The 18,443-nt window shown below is 57.2% G+C and overlaps 1 protein-coding gene across 6 annotated transcripts in view; it reads right to left on the minus strand.

The window, feature by feature from the left end:
* The window catches only part of MPRIP (myosin phosphatase Rho interacting protein), a 146,349-nt gene that overhangs the window by 44,696 nt on the left and 83,210 nt on the right, over positions 1–18,443 (minus strand). For 3 of the 6 annotated variants that reach the window (XM_086686231.1, XM_086686230.1, XM_086686232.1), the window contains exons 4-7: positions 16,239–16,390; positions 10,960–11,044; positions 5,686–5,920; positions 4,453–4,612 (exon numbers count right to left, since the gene is read on the minus strand). In XM_086686231.1, coding sequence (XP_086542357.1) covers positions 4,453–4,612; positions 5,686–5,920; positions 10,960–11,044; positions 16,239–16,390 — 632 coding nt within the window. Of the gene's footprint in view, positions 1–4,098; positions 4,613–5,685; positions 5,921–10,959; positions 11,045–16,238; positions 16,391–18,443 lie in introns of all 6 variants that reach the window. The other 3 variants (XM_086686226.1, XM_086686227.1, XM_086686229.1) reach the window with 1 other exon arrangement.

Genomic DNA, 18,443 nt, shown 5'->3' on the forward strand with positions numbered 1-18,443 from the left:
GGATTCATACTTCTGGGGAAGTTGACACCTGGCTACATTAAATCACTGAAAAAGCAACTTCACTTAAAAAAGTGATTCCTGGGGCGCCTGGGTGGCTCAGTCAGTGAAGTGTTCGATTTCGGCTCAGGTCATGATCTCGCGGTTTGTGAGTTCGAGCCCGGTGTTGGGCTCTGTGCTGACAGCTCGGAGCCTGGAGCCTGCTTCCGATTCTGTGCCTCCCTCTCTCTCTGCCCCTCCCCCACTCATGCTCGGTCTCTTTCTGTCTCAGAAATAAACAGTAAAAAAATTTTTTTAAATAAGAGGAGGAGACTGCTTTAAAAAAAGAAAAGAAAGAAAAAAAGACAACAGACCCAGAATAAAGTCACCTGTGCTAAATCCAAGTCACCAAATAGTGGTTAATCCCTAACTTAATTACAGTTTCAACCTCTCCCAGGCAAGGAATCTTAAACCAGTAAATTTGGAATTACCTAGTCAGCACTAGTGAGTTATCTACCTGATAAGACCCCTGCTGTCCCTCAAAGGAAGGTGACCTTGCCCAAAACAATGCACTCTTTGCTATTATTAACTTCCTTGTTCCACCCTCTTCTGCCCATAAAAGCCTCTCTCTTCTACCTATAAAAAGTTTTTCATTTTGTACAGCTCTTCGGAGCTCCTTCCTATTTGATAGACAAGATGCTGTGTGATTCATGAATTGTTGGATAAAGTCGATAAGATCTCTAAAGCTTACTCAGTTGAATTCTGTTTTTTACAACCGTGACATGCCACCAAACCAAGGCCTGCCCTCTCAGGGACACCCAGGCAAGTGCCCCAAGGTCACCCCACAGGAAGGGTTTTTACTTTCATTCTGGACTAGTGGCAGAGTCAAGGGGAGCAAGTGAAGGGCCTCTGAGCCCCAAAGATAAAAACCTAAGGGAGACTAATATCTAACTCTAGAAGGAAAAAGAGGAAATGGGCTCAAATCCTGAGACCCCGCCAAGAGACTCAAGAAGGGTTACCAGTAAAAATGGATCTCTTAGGGTTTCTTCATCCCAGAAGCTTAAGACTAAGGGCAGAATTCTCGGGTCCTCTGGGCTCTCTGCCCCTCTCTGTGCTCACACACAAAGCAGGAGCTCTGGGGCTCTAAACCTCTGCAGAACCTTCTCCAGGAACAGAGCTGGCTCCCAGGCCAACCTGCCAGAACCAGCAGCGCAGGCAGCAGGCAGCGGCGGTTGAGGGAAGGCGGCAAGAGAGGGTGTGTGCAGCGAGCGCAGGCAGCGCGGGCAGCAGCGGGAGCTCCTGGGAGCCACAGGAAGCTCTCGCAAGCGCTCAGCCTGCTTGGGTGGATGGGGCCCCAGGCGCCACCACCCTGGAGGTTCCAGGCCCACGCACAGACCCAGGTACCACCACTTGCAGAAGGGGAGCCCCTCCAACTGACCCCGGGGCCTAGAGAGCCCTGGGAAGGCTGCACGGAACGGCGCCCCACCGAGTCACCTGCGGCTCACGAGCCACCGGTCTGCCAGGGCTGCAGAGAGAGGAGTCAGATGAGGAAAGGAGAGTGGCACTTGACGCGGCCTCTCCACACAGAGGGGGTTTCTGGTGAGGTCAGCCATGGCTTATTTTGCAAGGTGAGTGAGACGCTTTTAAACTGGTTCCCTTGAGGTACTGCAGGTGTGGCAGAAAACGTCCCCCTGGGCTGGCTGACAGAGAGGAGGCACCTGCACCCGTGCCCCGCCTGACCTCTCCAGGTTCCCGGCCCAGGTGAGGGGCAGGACCACAAAAGACCTGGTCCTGGTGTCAGTCACCAAGAGTTTAACAAGGGATATGGCCTCCCCCATGCGTGTTTGGCAGTGAGTCACCATCCAAGAAACATCTGAAAAGCTCTGGAGCAAATCTGAAGAGCAATCTGAGCGGCCCATAAAGGATTGCTTCAGGGCCTTGGCCTGTCAGGTGACCACCCCCCACTGTGCCCCCCCCAACCTGGCTCCCGGGCCAGCCTGGCTCAGCTGTGGCCGACGTCCTGCCAATATGGGGTTCTGCTCTATTCAACCAGGACGCAGGGATCCAATCAAGCACAGGGTGAGCTAGAGTGCAGGCCTAGCAAAGTGACAGCAGCCAGTCAGATGTCATTAGGGTAAGAAAGTGACATTACAATGTGAGGACGCAGAGCGGGTGGGCTCCAGGGGTGCCGACGCCAGGTGGAAACCCATCTCCATGGTGGCAAGGAGCATGCAGAGAGGAAAGCCCCAGAGATGCCATCTACCCCAGGCTACTAGACAAGAACAAGTTCAAAGCCAAGCAGGTGTGCTGAACGTTCATTCTTCGGTCTGCCACTGAACCAGGGCACAGCTGCCCACTCGGGAGCCTCCAGGATCCACAGCCTGCCTGCCGGCCAGTGCAAGCCTCCTCTGCTCTGGCCCACAGGCCTCCTAGTCTCTGGCAAGCCCTCTCAACTTATGTATTTACTTAACTGCTTTAAGGGCAGCTGTGGTCCCATCCTGGGTCACATCATGGGAGCAGGGTCTTTCCGGTTAAGGGCCCGGTGGGGATGTGCAGCTTAGCTCTGTTACACCAGGCTATTCCTGTGAGGAGTCACCCTGCTTCTGAGGCCCCATCTCTGTGTGTGACCCAGGCACCTCTTGGGGTTGCTAATCAAACAAGAAGACAGCCAGGGCTTAAAGGCCGCCTCCCAGGCATCAGGTCAGCTTCCTTCTCCCTCTGCCTAGGAATCAGGCACATCTGCTTTCTTCTCAAGACCAACAACTCTGGGCATCTCCTCCTTATTCTGGAGGTGGACCCACAAGTGCACAGGTCCCTCCCACCTGGGGCTTTGGGAGAGCAGGTGGGTATTAAGAAAAGGGAGCAGGAGAGAAAGGCACCCTGCTCACAGCCGGCCCCTCGAGGAGGGGAGCTCATCGCCACCCTGGCCTGTCTCTTCAGCATGCCGACTCTGAGCTTTAGTTAGGCTTCGGCAGGGTGGGGAGGACATTCTGGGAATGCTTTGGGAATTTAAGTCTGAACCTCTTTTTTCGGAAAGAGGTTTCATTCGGGAACCTAATGAAAATTTCGGATTTTCTTTTCCCAGAAAAATGTACATATGGACTCTCCAATCATTTAGGGGGGTTCGTGGACCTCCAGCAGTTCACCCCCGGACCCGGGTGAGACCCCTGTTGTCAAGGCTCTGTTTACAGACTCAGGGATGAAGCTGCTACTGGAAGGGGGCACTCCAGTGCCGTGATCCGGGTCAGGGCCTCAGAGATGGAACCAAGCTCTTTCCACGGCTCTCTGGGAAGCACAGGGCCGGTGGAACAAGAGAAAAGGAGGACAGAGCCCTCCTCTCTTCACACCACAGTTGAGTTCCATGCCTCTGTCCCAGGCCCTGTCCCAGTTCTCATCTCTAAACCCTGTCTCTCCCCAGGAAGCTGTGGTTCTGTGAGCCTCCCCATGTCATGTTTCAGCCAAGCCCGGATGAAGAGCGATGCTGTTGGACGCTCGGTAACCTCACAGGCTACCTCAGCTTCCCTGTGACTTCCCGTGGCTGCCCACCCCACCTCCTTCGGTGCCCTCCACCCGTGCCAGGGGCGTAAGGGCAAGGGGAGCCAGCCCCTACACTTCTGGGCTCTCCCTGCCTCCACAGGCACCTCAGAGAACAGAAATGGACCAGGAAAGAACAGATGCAGCCACATAAGGCCCAGCGGCCCTTAATGTATCAGTGCCAGGAGGCACTCACAGGAAGCAGCTGGCCTCTGGCCCAGATCTCTGGGTGTCCAGAGAGGGATTCTACATTTCTGGCTACCGGGGGCTGAGTTCTGTGATCAGAGCCCAGGCTCAAAAAGGGAAGGCTCCCCACACACTCTGAACAGAAAGGGAGAACAAGTGTGCTCCCCCAAGGAATGCTTTGGGAACGTGTGCATGCATGTGTGAGGTGAGGAGAGGAAATGTGTGCATGAGAGTGTGTGTGAGGAGACATGTCAAAAGCATGTAAAAGAACACAGGAGTGTGTGTGTGTGTGTGTGAGTGTGTGAGTGTGAGAGAGAGAGAGAGAGAGAGAGAGAGAGAGAGAGACTGTGTAAAGGAGGGGCGCGTGTCTGTGCACATGTGGCCCTCTAATCCCCTCCTTACCTCCGCTCGTTGCCAAACAGACGGGCCACCTCTTCCCTGCCAGGGCTCCGGGCCCGAGTCCTACGCTCCAGCCGCCTTCTCTCCACTTGGAAGGCTTCTCGGTGGCTGATCCTGACGGCCTTAGGGACGTCGGCCAGGGCGGCATACTGCCTGCTGGCTTTAAAGGCAAAGGTGCGCCCCAGTCTCTCTGCTCCCCGCCCCCCAGCGCTGCTGGAGTCCGTGTGGGCGGGGGGCCGGCTGGCCACGTCCAGGGAGCCACGGGAGCTGCCGCAGACAATTCGGCCGGGGGGTCGAGAACCTGGGGAAGGAAGGGGATGACCAAGCTCCTGGGAGGGCGGTCCGGGGCCACTATACCTGTTGTTGGGGGTGCTGGGGCTGGGAGGGGAGAGCGGCGGGGGCAGCTGCTGCTCCTCGGCCTTCAAGTCCTGCTTGGTCTTCTCCAGGGAGAAGTAGCCGCTCTCTACCCGGACTTTGCGGCCACAGTCCATGCGGTCGCTGCTCATGGCGCTCTCCTCTGGAAGAGACAAGGGAGGCGGGAGACACACTTAGCCTGCTGCCATCTTTGGTTTCTGGGAACTTTTTAAAGTCCTATATGGCTCGCCCTACTGCAGAACCTTGGGACAGGAATGAAATACCCTTCCCACACAAGTCCCTCATCCATCTCTCTCCTAACCTGGCTGCCCCTGTTAGACTGCCTGGGGGTCCCTGAGCTTCTAGTTGGAGGGCTTTTTGGGGGAGCAGGATCCCTCGCCCCCGAGAGAGGTCCCACCAACAACCGCTTCTTAGCAAGCATCAAGGAGGAAACCAATGGCCAAGTAGCCGTTCGGCCTTTTAGCACATCTGGGGACGGCAGAGGCAGGGGACTTCTGCAGGAACGAGGGGAATGGATGGGTGCTACCCATGAAGAGCTGAGGCAAAACGTATTTTGGCCCGAATGAACTGGGTCAGTCCTAACTGTCTTGTCTTTAATGAGCTGGACAAAATAAAAATGGGAGAGGCCAGCCTATGTCACACGGAGCCCTCGAGGGCCCAGGCCAGGGAGGCAAACGGTGCCTCCCTGCCTCTGCTCCGGTAATTCCAAAGCGCTAAGTGAAGGGAGCACAGCAAAGCCTCCAGAGCACCCTCTTCCCTACTGCGTGCGCCCAGGGGCTGGGCAGGATGGGACAGCGAGAAGGACGAGGCTGCCCTAACGAGTGCTGCTCTCAGGACACGCTGGGCTGCCAGGGTCAACTAGGCCATGAACACAATGCAGCCACTGTGACAGGAAGCCCTCCTGGTACACAGACCTCGTCCCGGAGCAGTTTGATTCTCACGACACCCACCTGGGGCTGACGGAGCAGGTGCTGTCTTCCTCCTTTACAGATGGGACTGAAGAGCTAGAGGGGCGAGGCCAAGGCCGGCGTCCAAGAATCCCAGGCCCACCCAGGCCAGGCCCCTGCCGAGGGCTGACGGACACGGAAGGTGAAAGAGCCTGAGGCCCAGGGCTTAGGACTGGGCTGCACCAGTCCCTGAGTTCCCAGCACCAGCTCTGTGGGGATGGACGCCTGTTGCAGAGCTGTGAGGTCGGGCCCCAGGATTCCCACTCACCGTCTTTGCTCTCCAGCCCAGGTTCCCTCAGTGTGCTGGCAGCGGGAGGCTGGCTCTGGCTGGGACTCTGAGCTGGACTCAGGCTGCTCCCATCGGGCTGGTCCTTGGCCCTCATTTCTTCCTGCCAGAGTGTAGACTTGGTGGTGGGGACTTTCTCAGCACTGGGGATGCTGCTGCTGCTGCTGCTGCTGCTGCTGCTGCTGCTGGTGACAGCCATCTTGGCCGGCCCTGGTTCCTGGGGGAGAGAGCAGCATCTGTGCAGCCACAGCACACAGCCTGAGCTGCTGCGCAGATCCTGGCTGCCCGGGTGCCTGGCCACAGGGGACACTAAGGTCAACCGCACTGTGTCAGTGGCCCGGAATCCCTGGCAGGGGAGGCTCAGAACAGAGATATCTTGGTCAGGTGAAAGCTCCATCTGGATGGCACCGTGGCCGTTTCCCCTCGACAGCCCCAGTCAGTGCGCCCAGAGTGCCTGGTCTGACTGGCCTCAGGCCAGATTTGGTAAATACACGGAGCAGAGGCTTAGGATTTCTGCCTGGACCTCCGACAGCAAACACACGCCAGTGTTCCCTGCCCACAAAACCACAGAGCCCAGAGCAGCGGACCAGGCACTAAAAGTGAGATGACAAGTGGCTGGCTCAGAGTCTGTCATTCCTAGACTTGCAGGTGCTTAGGACACGAGTCACAAAAGATGGGGTGGGGTGAGGGAAGAACACACCATGGAGATGGCCACTGGGAAAATGCAAAGCATGTGTCCACACAACACCCATGCCGGGGCCAGCCCTTGCCCACTCCCCGCCTTCTGGTTCTAGAAAGCTCAAACAGGACATCTGGGACACTGTGTGAAAGAAGAGTCATCAGATACAAACAAAACACCCAAGTACATGCATGCCCTCCCACCCCGCCACGAGCCCATATGGGAGCAGTGTCCACCCCATGTCTCCCCAGATCGAAACTGGTGCTGCTCTGTGGGAGAAGCATTCACATGGGAGGTACTTAGCCAAATAGAGAAAGTCCGTTTCCAGAGCAGGCGCAGAACTGTGACTCAACCTCGAATCCAGGGCCTGGACAAGGGCCCGGCTGGGATCTCTAGCTGCCCTACAGCACCAGCTGAAGATTCCCTGCGGCTCTTACCCACCTTGTAAGAACTGGACTTCTTGTAAGAAAATGGCAATGGTTTCTGACAGTTTCCTGAGGGCTCCAAAAGAACCAGGCTCTAATGATCTAAGGAGCGCCAGCCCCAGGGCCACCTATCCTTCCAGTCAGCTCACCGCCCTCAATCCATGCGCCCCAGCAACGCATCCCTCAAGCAGAATTCACTCCAGGTCCCCCTGCCGTGGCCCCTTCTGGCGACTGAGCCTTCTGTTCAAAGGCCAAAGGCTGGGCATGCTCTGGTGGGCTCAGGGTGGAGCTGGGACTCCTCCTAGAGAACTGGGTGGGGTGGGGTGACGTGAAGATGGTCGGTGAATCCGTCCCCCCTGCGGAAGACCAGCTGCACAAGGATACGGAGAGGTTGCCAGAAGGGGCCCAAGAGGAATAGGAGGCAGCTGTGCTTGTGAGGGAAGTGGCCTCAGCCCCACGCTGTGGGTGAAGTGCCCATGGCATATGCACAGCCCTCTCTGATGCCTGTGGCTCCAGCACGGAGCAGGTGGGCTGCCACGGATTCCCAAGAGGCCGAGGAAATTCTAGGCTTGAGATCCAAGGGGCCATGACAGGGAGCTTGGGAAACAAATGCATGTCCCAGCACCTCGTGGCTACACACCCACCTTCTGGCCCTGGGCCTCCCAATCTGTGAGGGCTGGTCACATCTGCAGATCCCTCCCCACGCTCCCCACTTCTGGAAAACACCTCCCAGAGAGTGAGGGCCCTGAATGGCGGCCAAGGTCCACGGGCAGTTCTTTTTCTCTCCTCTGGAGGCTCTGCTTTCTCTTGCCTCTCTGCCAAGCCTTATCGAATCGGTGGAGACAGAGGGACAGTCTGGCAGCAGGAACGAAGCCACGCTGGTTTCCAGGAGAGGGGGCTGGGTGGGTGATAACAGGAAAGCCTGATCTCTGGGTAAAGTTGCTGCTCTTTTCCAAAGCGGATGTGTGGCGGCTGTGGGGCACTGCCTCTGCTCCCCGCACTTGTCGCCGTTGTGGTGGAGAGGGTGCTGGGGGTCACAAGGACACAGACCACAGGTGCCTGTGGAAGAGGAAGGAGGCAGAGGTGCCGGGTTTCCTACATTCTAGTCCCTGCATGGTCGGGGCTATCAGCGTTTCACTGCTGTAACGAGGTCTGTCCTGTTCATCTGGCAGCTCACAAAGGGCTCTGAAAGGTAGGGAGGAAAGAGAAAGGCAGGCCCGGGCCGCTGTCGCCTCCACATGCTAGCTAAGCAGGTACCCTCTCCAGAGGAGGTTTCACAGAAAGCCTGTCTTTCTACTTCCTGGGCACAGGAAATGGAACGGGGACCCAATGAAAAGAAGGATGTGACCTGGAGCAGCCACCCAAGTAGAGAACAAGACACCCCAGAAGAGGTGGCAATCCACAACACACGTGTGGGCCTGAGAAGAACCAGTGCACTGGACCAGTAGGGACATTCCTCCAGGCATGTCTCTGGTCACACTGAGAGGGGTCTGTTGTTTTACAGGTCTCTCAAGAAAGGCGGAGAAGCAAGGGTCCAGAGCCTGGCGGGCGGGTGTATGGGAGAAACCAGCATTCCAGAGCTCCACCTGATGAATCAAGCCTCCCGGCCCACACACTGGTAGGGGGAACACGCGGCCCCTGGCCCCAGACCTGGGATTTGGGGAGAGGGCGGTAAGATCTCCGTCCTTCCTGTCCTGGTCGTACCTGGCATGGATCATTATTCCTTCTCTCTAGGCATCTCGGTATCAGAAAAAGTCTTTCCTCTTGGAGGGAACAGGGGCTGAGTAAAGCAGCAGCTCCCAGAACCTGTATCTCAGGCCTCAGCCAGGGCCAGCCTGACTCCCTGCTGCTCTAGGCTCTGCTGGGACCCATGTGCCCAGTCTAGAGGCTGTCTGCTCCCCGCTGTAGCTTGATCTTCATCCTCCCTCAGGGCCTGGCATGGGTCTCTCTCTGATACTCTCAGGAAACCACTTGGTGAGTGTACTCTCCATGGCCCCAAGTCTTAACTGCTTGAGACATCCTTCTTAAAGTGGGCCCCTGTGGGCTCTCCTCCTGAATTTCTGGAGGGCACGGCACAGCACAGCGACACTTCCAGATCCCCACTGGTTTTATGTGAAACTCTCCCAGGCCACAGAGAAAGAGGCCAGATATGGGGTCCTGAGTTCCTGCCTCGATGGGGGGCCCACAAGGCTTTAGGCTTCCCTCCTTGTTCCATTCAGGGTAACAAAACACCTTCAGCATCAGGCTGTGGAGGGAAGGCCTGTCCAGAGATCCCCAACTCTCCTCTGGAGAGACCCCACATCACCTCATGAGACTGATTCATAAGAAGATGGGCCCCAGATGAAAGTTTACGGCTTCCAGAAACCAATGGAATCAAATGTGACGCTCTTGGGAACAAGGGGCAGAAAGAAGAGTCCCTGCCAGGCTGGCTTCGGCTAGGGCTCAGGAAGGGGTGAGCAGAGCAGGCTGGGACACCCACACTCTAAGAGACTCTCAGGGAAGTGGGTGATCTCCCCACCCTGTGATCGCGTGGCTCCTGCTACCAACGGAAAAGGTGAAGCTCGGCCATGGCTAGCAGTATCTAGAGGGAGGGGACAGCCGGGGAGCAGGGACACAACCAAACTCCTCGGTCTGGGCGGAACATGTCTATTGCACATGTCGTTGCCTTATTTGGAGGTCGGAGCTCTGCTCTAGCGATGTTTCCAAGACATCACTATAGAAACGCAGAGTAACCCTAAACGCTATTATTCTGCCTGGGATTTTTTCTCTCAAACCCAGGCAGCTTTGGGGGATTTGTGTGTGTATCTGCTGTTCCCTAGTAGGAAGCCCCACTTTCAGTCTCCAGGAATGACTCCAACTGCATTTTGCTGACTTCTTGCCAGGTATACTACCTTCAGAGGATGCTGGCCTGAGACACCTTGGGGAGCGTGGACAGACAGCAGACAACAACCACTGCTGAGAGCAGGCCCAGAGCTGCACTCCATCAGGGCCTGTGCAAGGAAGCCCAAGGTGGGTGTGTAGAGGGCGAGGGACCCAGGCCAGCACACACCTACCAGTCCTGCCCAGGCTGACCTCTGCCACTCGCTGAAGCAGAGAGTATCCAGTAAGGACTACAGGACTACAGAGCCCCAGTGGGTAGCCAGGTTCTGTCACAGGCTGGCTCCCTGTCAGACTCTGGGCCTTGCAAGATCCCAAGGGAACCCGATCCCCATTCTGCTCACTCTTAGGGTTGCTGTGAGGCTGGATCAGGCAGGGCAAGGCACTCGGTAACTGTGAAGTCTGGAGCAGAGAGGAGGAGCATTCGCTGAGCGCCCATCAGGGGCTCAGCGCTTCCCTTCATGCCCACAAAAATCCTATAACCAGATCTCAAAGGGCCCGTTCTGTGAATCAGTTCACTGAGGCTCAGGAAGGTTAATTCGCTCCGTCAGGGCCCCGGGAGTGTGAGGAGCATGGCAGGGAGGTGCACAGCCCTTCTGGGTGCCCTGTGCCCCTGCAGAGGTGGAAGAGAGTGGCCTTTGGGAAAGTGCTAGACCTGGTGGGACTATGCACGCTACCTCTTGCTCTGGTCACATGGGAGGTAGGACAGGGGCCCAAAAGTCAAGGTCGTACCAAGTTTTTTCCATTTATGGTCAAAGTTCAGAGCAGGAACAGAGCCCTGAGAGCCCCTCACTCGGCCAGGACACTCCCTGTCTGGCCTTCCTTCCCAGCCTGCTGTCTGTAGGATCATCTCCATGTGTCAAGTCGAGCTGAACTGAGTCCCTTCCTCAACCGTGGTGCGCGAGGACATGCGTGTGCAGCAAGTAGCCTTCCAAGCATGCTGTGTGCTCCCTAGCAGCTGGCAGGACAGCCAGGGAAGGGACACGTGCTGTAATACTGCTGCTCAGCACTGGCCCACTCACTGGAAACCGCCTGGGGCAGCCCCAGAGTGTACACGAAGGCCACCCTGGCCCATGGAGGGTCCTGCCCTGTGACTTGGAGAGGAGCGTACTGATTGCGGCCCACAGACCACTGGAGGGAAGGAGAGGACACGCAGGGCTGGTGACCGTCTCAGCCCCATCTGGATCCTTTTCCTCAGCCCTAGTTTTAGGCCGGGTCCTTCCGGGGAGCTCTCACTTCATCCCAGCTCTACTGAAACGATACCACTTTGCCTACCTGTGGTGTGGGAGGCTCCACCTTCCGCTTCTTCTTTTGGTTCTGCTTATTGGTCCTGGGATAGACCATGAGCATCTCTAGCCATCTGGAGAGAGAAGAGGGGGGAAGCACTGGATCAGATCCCTGCTCTTGGGGACTAGGAACCTCATCGGGTGGTCTAGACACCAGGCGCAACACTTCCTGCTTGGGGGCATCCACCCAGTGGTCAGGCCTCTGGGCAGCCGAGCAGGGCAGAGCATGACCCAGATGTGAGCCTGCTACCACTGGGGCAGGAACTGCCAGAAGTGCAGCCCAGGACAAGCCCAGGCTGTGTTGGGACCAGGCCCAGATGCTGACCCCACAATGACCAGAGTGCAGGTGGGGAGGGCCATGTGGTCAGCCCAGGCACAAGGAATGCTTCACCCTGGTGGGGCAGCAGGCCTGAACCACAGGCCTCAGAGTGCAGAGCAAGCACCTCACTGATCCCATCTTCGGGGCTTTGACTGGTTTTAAAATGGTCCTCCCAGAGAAGATTTGTTTAGCATACAGATGGGCTGCTGTTGGGTGTCCTTTAGGGCTATAGAGGCAGGAACCAAGAGTTGTGCTACCAAAGTTCTCTGCAGCAGATCACTTCCGGGGGCTGAGCTGCTGACCTCCCAGACCCACTCACTCACCTCTGGGCCCCACCACCTGCACAATGAGGGCTCTGGGCACCTTGGCTTTGGGGAAGGTCTGGCAGAGCTGCCCAGGGACCCACCCCAAGACCCACATGTTGGCAGGTCCACTCTGGACCAGGAGCAGAGAAGGCAGCAGGGGAGTGTGGGAAGAGCAGCGGCTGATACAGATCTGGCTGCTCCCAGCCCCTCCGGGCTTCAGTCTCCCCACCTCTGGGGCGGATTAGGCCGTGACACATCCGATGCTTGCCTCACCTGAGCTTCATTAACATCTGGGAGGGTTGGGTGAGAGGAGACAGGAGGAGTGGAGGGCAGGAGGGACCTGGTGATGAAGGGCGCTCTCTCTAGAGGGCAAGGAACGGCAGGAGACTCTGGTCTCCCTTCTTCCTAGAACACGAGGGTCTGTGTTGGGCGAGTGGCAGTGGCTGAGCTTCGATGTGAGGCAGAGCCCACACAGCCAGCACCCTAGCCGGAGGCTGCAGCAACCCCAGGACCCGAGCCTGGGTCAGGAAGAAGGGTTTGCGCCTTTCACACTCGCTGGTGCTTCTTTAATCGGGGACGGAGGAGGGGAGGCCAGTCACAGTCCGTGACCTTGCAGGACAGCCTTAGGAGGTGTGCTGGTTGTTAACAGCAGGCAGCGGGGAAAGTGGGCTTGGGTGTGGGGAGTCACAGCGCCTGGGCAGAGCCGAGCTCAGCTCCGAACAGGTAATTCTCAATTTGCTGAGAGAACGAACAACTGCCTGTCCCGCAGAGACCTAAGGCACAGGTCCTGTGGGTCACTCCTCTGCGGGCTGGTCCCAAAGCAAGAACAGAGGCCATGACAGTATCCGCAAGGACAGCAGATGAGCAGACTCCCTGAGGGCCTCACTCATATGTCATCTGAGGAACTCACATGCTCCTGGGGTTAAAAGACCCACTTTCCAGCCTGCCACAGGGGCTGAAAATTCTTTTGGGCACTCTAACAAGCTGTCGAAGACCCCTCTCATAGCTTCACTTAGGAGAGGAAAAGAGACTGCCTGACAAAGTCACCTCGTCCTCCAGGGCCCCAGGAGCACGGGGAGTATGGCAGGTGGGTGCAGAACCTGTGCGGTGCCCTGAGTCCCTGCCCACGAGCCATGCAGGACAGGGCCTTGAGGAAAGAGATCTGTGCTGTGGTTGCACTGCTGACTGAACGGAGCTCAGGGAGCTGTGCTGGAGACTCAGAGGCTGAGCACAGGCAGGGGCGGGCTGGGCTCGGAATGTGTCCCCTGAACTCGGATTTCTCACGGAAGCCCAGTAGGAAGCGTGTAACGTCATTCGGATGTGTTACTATGTAAAATATACCCGGGAAGAGAAGAGAGGCAAGGGGTGAGTACGGACACGGGATCAGTCATGGATGTGAGTGCCAGGGACGTGGTAGAGTGTTCCCCGACTCTGACAGCAGAGCCAGGGTGAATAAGACTGAAGGGGACAAAGCTGAAAGGCAGGGGCTCAGAGAAGGGGGAAAGCTTGGACTCAGCCCAGCTGGAGAGCACGGAAGAGCCCCCCGCCCCCCAACCCGCCGCCAACTCCTGCTCCCCTCCCAACTCCTCTAAAAGAGCTGCATTAAGCTGTGCCCCAAACATCCTGAAGGCTTCTCCTGGCACAAGAGAGCCGGGAAAAAGAACTGCCAACTCTCTCCATCCGGCTCTGGGAGAGATGCCACGGGCTGCTCAGGGGCCTCTGTTCAGAGAAGACCCCGGGGAGAAGGCTGGATGGACTGTCCCCAACTGCTCCTGCTCGAAGTCAGTCCAGAGGAAGAGCTGCGTGCTTAGACCCATCTCAGGGTCTCAGGGACCAGATGAGAATACCTGGGCAAAGGAGCTGTGCCAGGTGGTGAGGATGCCAAGGGAGGAGTCCATCCACAAAGGCAAGAGGCAGACGAGGGAGAGGAGGTGGAGGCAGAAGTCTGTACCCAGGGGACACTGCCCCCCACCTGTCTCCCTGAAGGAGGCCAAGTGTCCTAGCAGGTGGTGAAGATGGGGAAGCTGTTGCCCAGGGGCCCAGGGACAGACTGCCACGGTGAGCCCTGCCTGCTGGGCAGGGGTAAGCGAGGCCCGGACCCAGGATGAGGAGAGAGGAAAGCGCTGGGTGGCTTTGGCTCCAGGTACGCCACCGGGCCACAGCACAAACCTCCTAACCTCATGACAGCCCAGCCTACGTGTGGGACCCTGAGAGAATGTGCATCTGGTATTGTGGTTCATCAATGACCTTGTCTGCCCACACTGCATGGGAATGGCGGTCCCCATTCCCCATACAGATGGTGACCTTAGGAGGTCCCCTGGCCTGTGGCAAGTGCCTAATGGTAGGATTCAGGCCACCTGCCAGAGGCGCGATCAGATGCCAGTTTCCTAATGCCATGTGGCACATCACTATATCCCTGACCTGGTCCCCCAGTCACACATGATCCAGCCTGTCCTGGGGACCCTGGACACCCCTTTCCCATCCCACCTGCTAACCAGAAGCCTCCACAGGACCTAGCTCCCAAGGCTAGATCTCCCCCTAGGAATCCAGCTGGGCAGTGGAGCCCTGGCCTGAGTGTTTCTGTCAGACAGGCCGCAGCAGCAAGTGTGAGCCAGGAAGTGCAAGTGGTTCTGTGCTGTCACTCAGGCCTGGAGGGTGGCCCTTGGTCAGGGTCCTCTCGTTTCTAAAACTTTAGTCTCCCAACTGTAGGATAAGGGATCTCTTTGTAAAAGACCTCTATACTTTTTTTTTTTTTTTAAGTTTTTTTTAAGTTAAGCTTGAACCCATGACCCCGAGATCACGAGTCGCACGCTCCTCTGACTGAGCCAGCCAGGCGCTCCACGCTCTCTACACTCTTAAACCATATGGTTCTAGAATTAAGACCAGGGAGAGGCAGAGGCAAAGTGGTCCTCCTGTTTGCCCCCAGGAGTCAGAAATGCAAACCTGCCTCTCTCCAAGGGAAAAGGGCTCAGGGTGAACTGGCACCCCCCAGCATAGGGTCACCTGGTCACCCTGCAGTGCAGCTCTGGCCCTCTGCTCCTCCTTATCACAGTGTGGACTTGAACTTTTTTTTTTTTTTTTTAATGTTTTTATTTAGTTTTGAGACAGAGAGAGACAGAGAATGAGCAGGGGAGGGGCAGAGAGAGAGGGAGACACAGAATCCAGAGCAGACTCCAGGCTCTGAGCTGTCAGCACAGAGCGTGACGCGGGGCTCGAACTCACAGACTGTGAGATCATGACCTGAAGTCGAATGCTTAACCGACTGAGCCACCCAGGCGCCCCTGGACTTGAACTTTTGAACTCAGCAAGAACTGGGGACCTTCTGACCAGTATCCTCGCTTCCTCATACAGCAGCCTTAGCCTGAGATCCTGAAGGATAGTGAAGCCCAGGCCAGTGCTCAGTCTTTTTACTTATTGAAACCAAAAGGCTTCATGCTCGATTTCCCTCTATTCTGTGCTGCAGTAATCAGCCCAGTACCCCTCACCCCCCAGGTTTACTTTCTCTCAAAGCTTTCTTAGGTCTTAAAGGACCAACGGGATTTTCCAAGATCCAGTGCCCAAGCTCCTGGCCAGGCTGGTGGAGCCTGCTCACTATGCACATGCTGGGTGGTGAGGTCGCACAGAGCTGGCAAGCGGTGCCCTGGGAGCAGGGACTCGCCGCCCTGGGAGCAGGGACTTGCCGCGTGGGCTTAGGAGCACGGAGCTCTGCCCCCCCCCGGACCGTCGGCCTCAGACCTGGGCCCCCCTCCTGCTTCCAGGACTCCCCCTGAGCCTCTGCGCATGGCACGGTCAGGGCAGTGGTGTCACTCAGAGACTTTCTTTCCTTCCACCTGGACAAAGAAGCCAGTGTACGCAGCAGCACTGGGGTGACCGCGAGTGAGACGCAGCCTCCTCCCTCAAGGACCTGCTGCTGCTGTCTAAGGAAGCCACATGTGCACGCAGACAATCTGCATCTTTTCTAAGGGCCAGCCGATGGTGCCAGGTGCCTCAAGGGGGAAGGCTTCCTGGAAGAGTGCACGCTCCGGCTGACTCTACCAGTCTGAGGGATGGAGGGATCATTCCCCACTGAAGGCACAGAGCCAGTGGGCAGCAGGGGCATATGTGGTGACAAGCAGCTCCGTGCTGGGACACGAGGGTGGTGGAGGTGAGGCTGGAGGGCTGTGAAGGGTCCCCCCCTCCAGGGCCAGCCAAGGAACCTGGACTTGTTCCCCAAGTGATGGCGTTTTCGGCAAGGTCAGACGAGCTCTGGGACTGAGCCCCTCACGGTTGAGTGACACCAGGTTGGGGAGGCGTGGGAACGGAGGTGGGGAGACCAGCGAGAGGCCTAAAGGAGACGAGGTAGCCCCGGAACCGGGCAGTGCCAGCAGAGGGAGGCGCCCGAGCACACAGGACATGAGGAGACAGCCTTGGTGGGTATGTGGACATGCGGATGACGCAAAGGCGGGTGGAGGGGGAGGCCAGTTTCTGGCGTGGTGACCAGGCACACAGTAGCGCTGTGAAGAGAGAGAGGGGACTCAGAAGCGGGGACACATTTGATGAAGAAAGGGACGGCGATATTGCCCAATTTGTGCCAAAGGGAACCGGTCCGAGAACCCGCTGATGGGCAAGGAGCGCCTCCTCCCGAAACGTGTGGGGCAGACTCACCCGCTGATGATCTCCTTGGTCTCTGCCCGGATGAAATGCTCCTTCTCAGGGGTCAGGATGCACAGGGAGAACTTCTGGCCTGTCCGGGCCTCCCCATCCACCACATCTGTGCACTGGTTCATGTTGATGGTGCCCTGAGGCAGGGTTGTGGGCTGTAAGAAGATGGGGCGGGGAGTCACTCAGGAGCCAGCACTCATGGGTCAGAGTACGGCAGCATGGACTGTCCTTGTAGCCCCCGGCCCTCTCAACCCTTGTCACTTTGACAGGCACCTGAACCTCTCACGGCCGTGTGAGTCCCCAGATACAACAGACGCACGGGGTGGTGCTCTGCCTCGCCGCCACCCTCCTGGCCCCGCTTCCTCCCTACCCATCCCCGGGGAGGAGAGGTGACAGGTCTGTTCTTCTCGGAGGACAGCCAGCTGGACATTCCTTCCTAGCTGGAGAACAATATCCCAGCTGGTACTGGGGGAAGGGGGAGAAACAGGAAGGGGACAGCTCTGGGAGGACAGCTGAGGGGACAGAGGCAGCCAAGAGCCAGGTCTCACAGGGGTTACTGATCCAAGAGAGCAGTGAGAAAAGGCTCCAGAGGAGGTGGTTCTAAAATAGCAAGGTTATTTTTAGAGGCAAGAAGGGGGCCAGAGAGAAGCCACATCCTGGAAGGCAGGCTGTGGGGCTGGCAGGCTGGAGCCACACACATCATAAATGCTTTAAAGGTAGGCCAAGCCCACTCGGGGCAGATGACCCACCGTCACCTCCCAGGAAGCACCCACGAGGATTTGCTACAAGGCTGCCTGGCCAGCACCGGAACAAATAAATTTTTTTTTTTTCCTTTTCTGACACTGTTAGACCCTGAGATTCGGGACAGAACGCAAGCAAAGAAGGCTTTAGATTCCTACTGGGGTGAGGGTCAGCAGAGAAGACCTTCCTAAAGAGGATCTGTTACCCCTGCGTCCTGTGGCCCTTCACCTTTCCCCCAAACAGGAGGATGCTTTGGGGAGGGAAACAAGGTGCCGTGGCTGTCACCATGCCAAGGGCAAGAGCTCCCGACCTCACCCAATATGGCTGCCAGCTTTCAGGTCCACAGGAGGGGGAAGGAGTATGCTTTCCAGCTCCAAGAAGCCTTTCCTCATGGAGCCTCTAGGCTCAGCCCGTCCTTCCTTAGGCTCAGCTCAGAATGCGGGCGGCAGGGCAGGAGAGCCACCTGTTAGCTGGCCTCTGACTTCAGGTGTGGATAGAGAGGGGGCAGAGTCCCACTTCTGAGAGGGGGCACACCCATACTAAGCCTAGTGTGGTCCTTCAGTGAAGCAGACTTGTAGCATCTCTCCTGGGCCCTTCTGGAGAGTCTCTGAGCTGGAAAAGGGAGCTTAGTGGCTTATCCTGCAACCAAGCAGGGAGGTTCTTCAGGAGCAGGGAGCAAGACTGGTAGCCTGGGACACCCCCCCCCCCCCGCCATCTGTCTTCTGGCTGGGGAGGCCCACCGGCGTCTAGTGCCTGCCCCCACCCCCAATGAGTAGTGCTCCCGCGGCCACAAGAACACACCTTCCAACCCAGGGTGGGGCCACATGGTCTTCCTAGGCTTCCCAACCTCCTCAGTCCAGTTCCAGCACCTCCACTCTTCAGAATTTCTAATCCCAGGTCTGCTCTGGCATCATGCCACTGCCCCATCTGAACCCCCTTTGGGCAAACTAAGGGTGGTGACTTCTGCTCTTTTAGCTCAGCGTCCCGCACGCTGAAGCACATGTTCCCCCTTGCCACCGACAAGGCTCACGGATCCTCTGAGGTGGGTCCTTGTGCCTGAAACAAGAACACTGATGCTGTGGACTGCTGTGAGGATCAGAGCCCTGAGCAGGGCCACAGAGGGGAGAGGGGACAGCAGAGGGGCTTTCCCAAGGTCACGTTTCCTCCTTTGTCCTCGATGTCCACCCCAACTTGGACTCGTGGGCGTCACAAGGTGCCAATGTACGCCCACCTGTGGCACATGGAAGCATGATGTAAGTTATCTATCTGTGCTATTGTGCCAACAGCTTATAAACTATGACACATACGTAACACACACAGGGAAGTTAAAACACACCAACAGAAATTCTAATACTTTCCTCTCACTATGCCACCTAGTGGGCTTATCTTTAGAGACTACTGTGCCAGGGTTCAGGGTCACGAAACTGCTCACCGTCCCCTCTTGCACACTAGTTGTGTTTGCTGGAC

The sequence above is a fragment of the Puma concolor genome, chromosome E1 (genome assembly GCF_028749965.1).
Source record: "Puma concolor isolate L17-30 chromosome E1, mPumCon1.1.hap2, whole genome shotgun sequence".
Taxonomy (NCBI): Eukaryota; Metazoa; Chordata; class Mammalia; order Carnivora; family Felidae; genus Puma; species Puma concolor.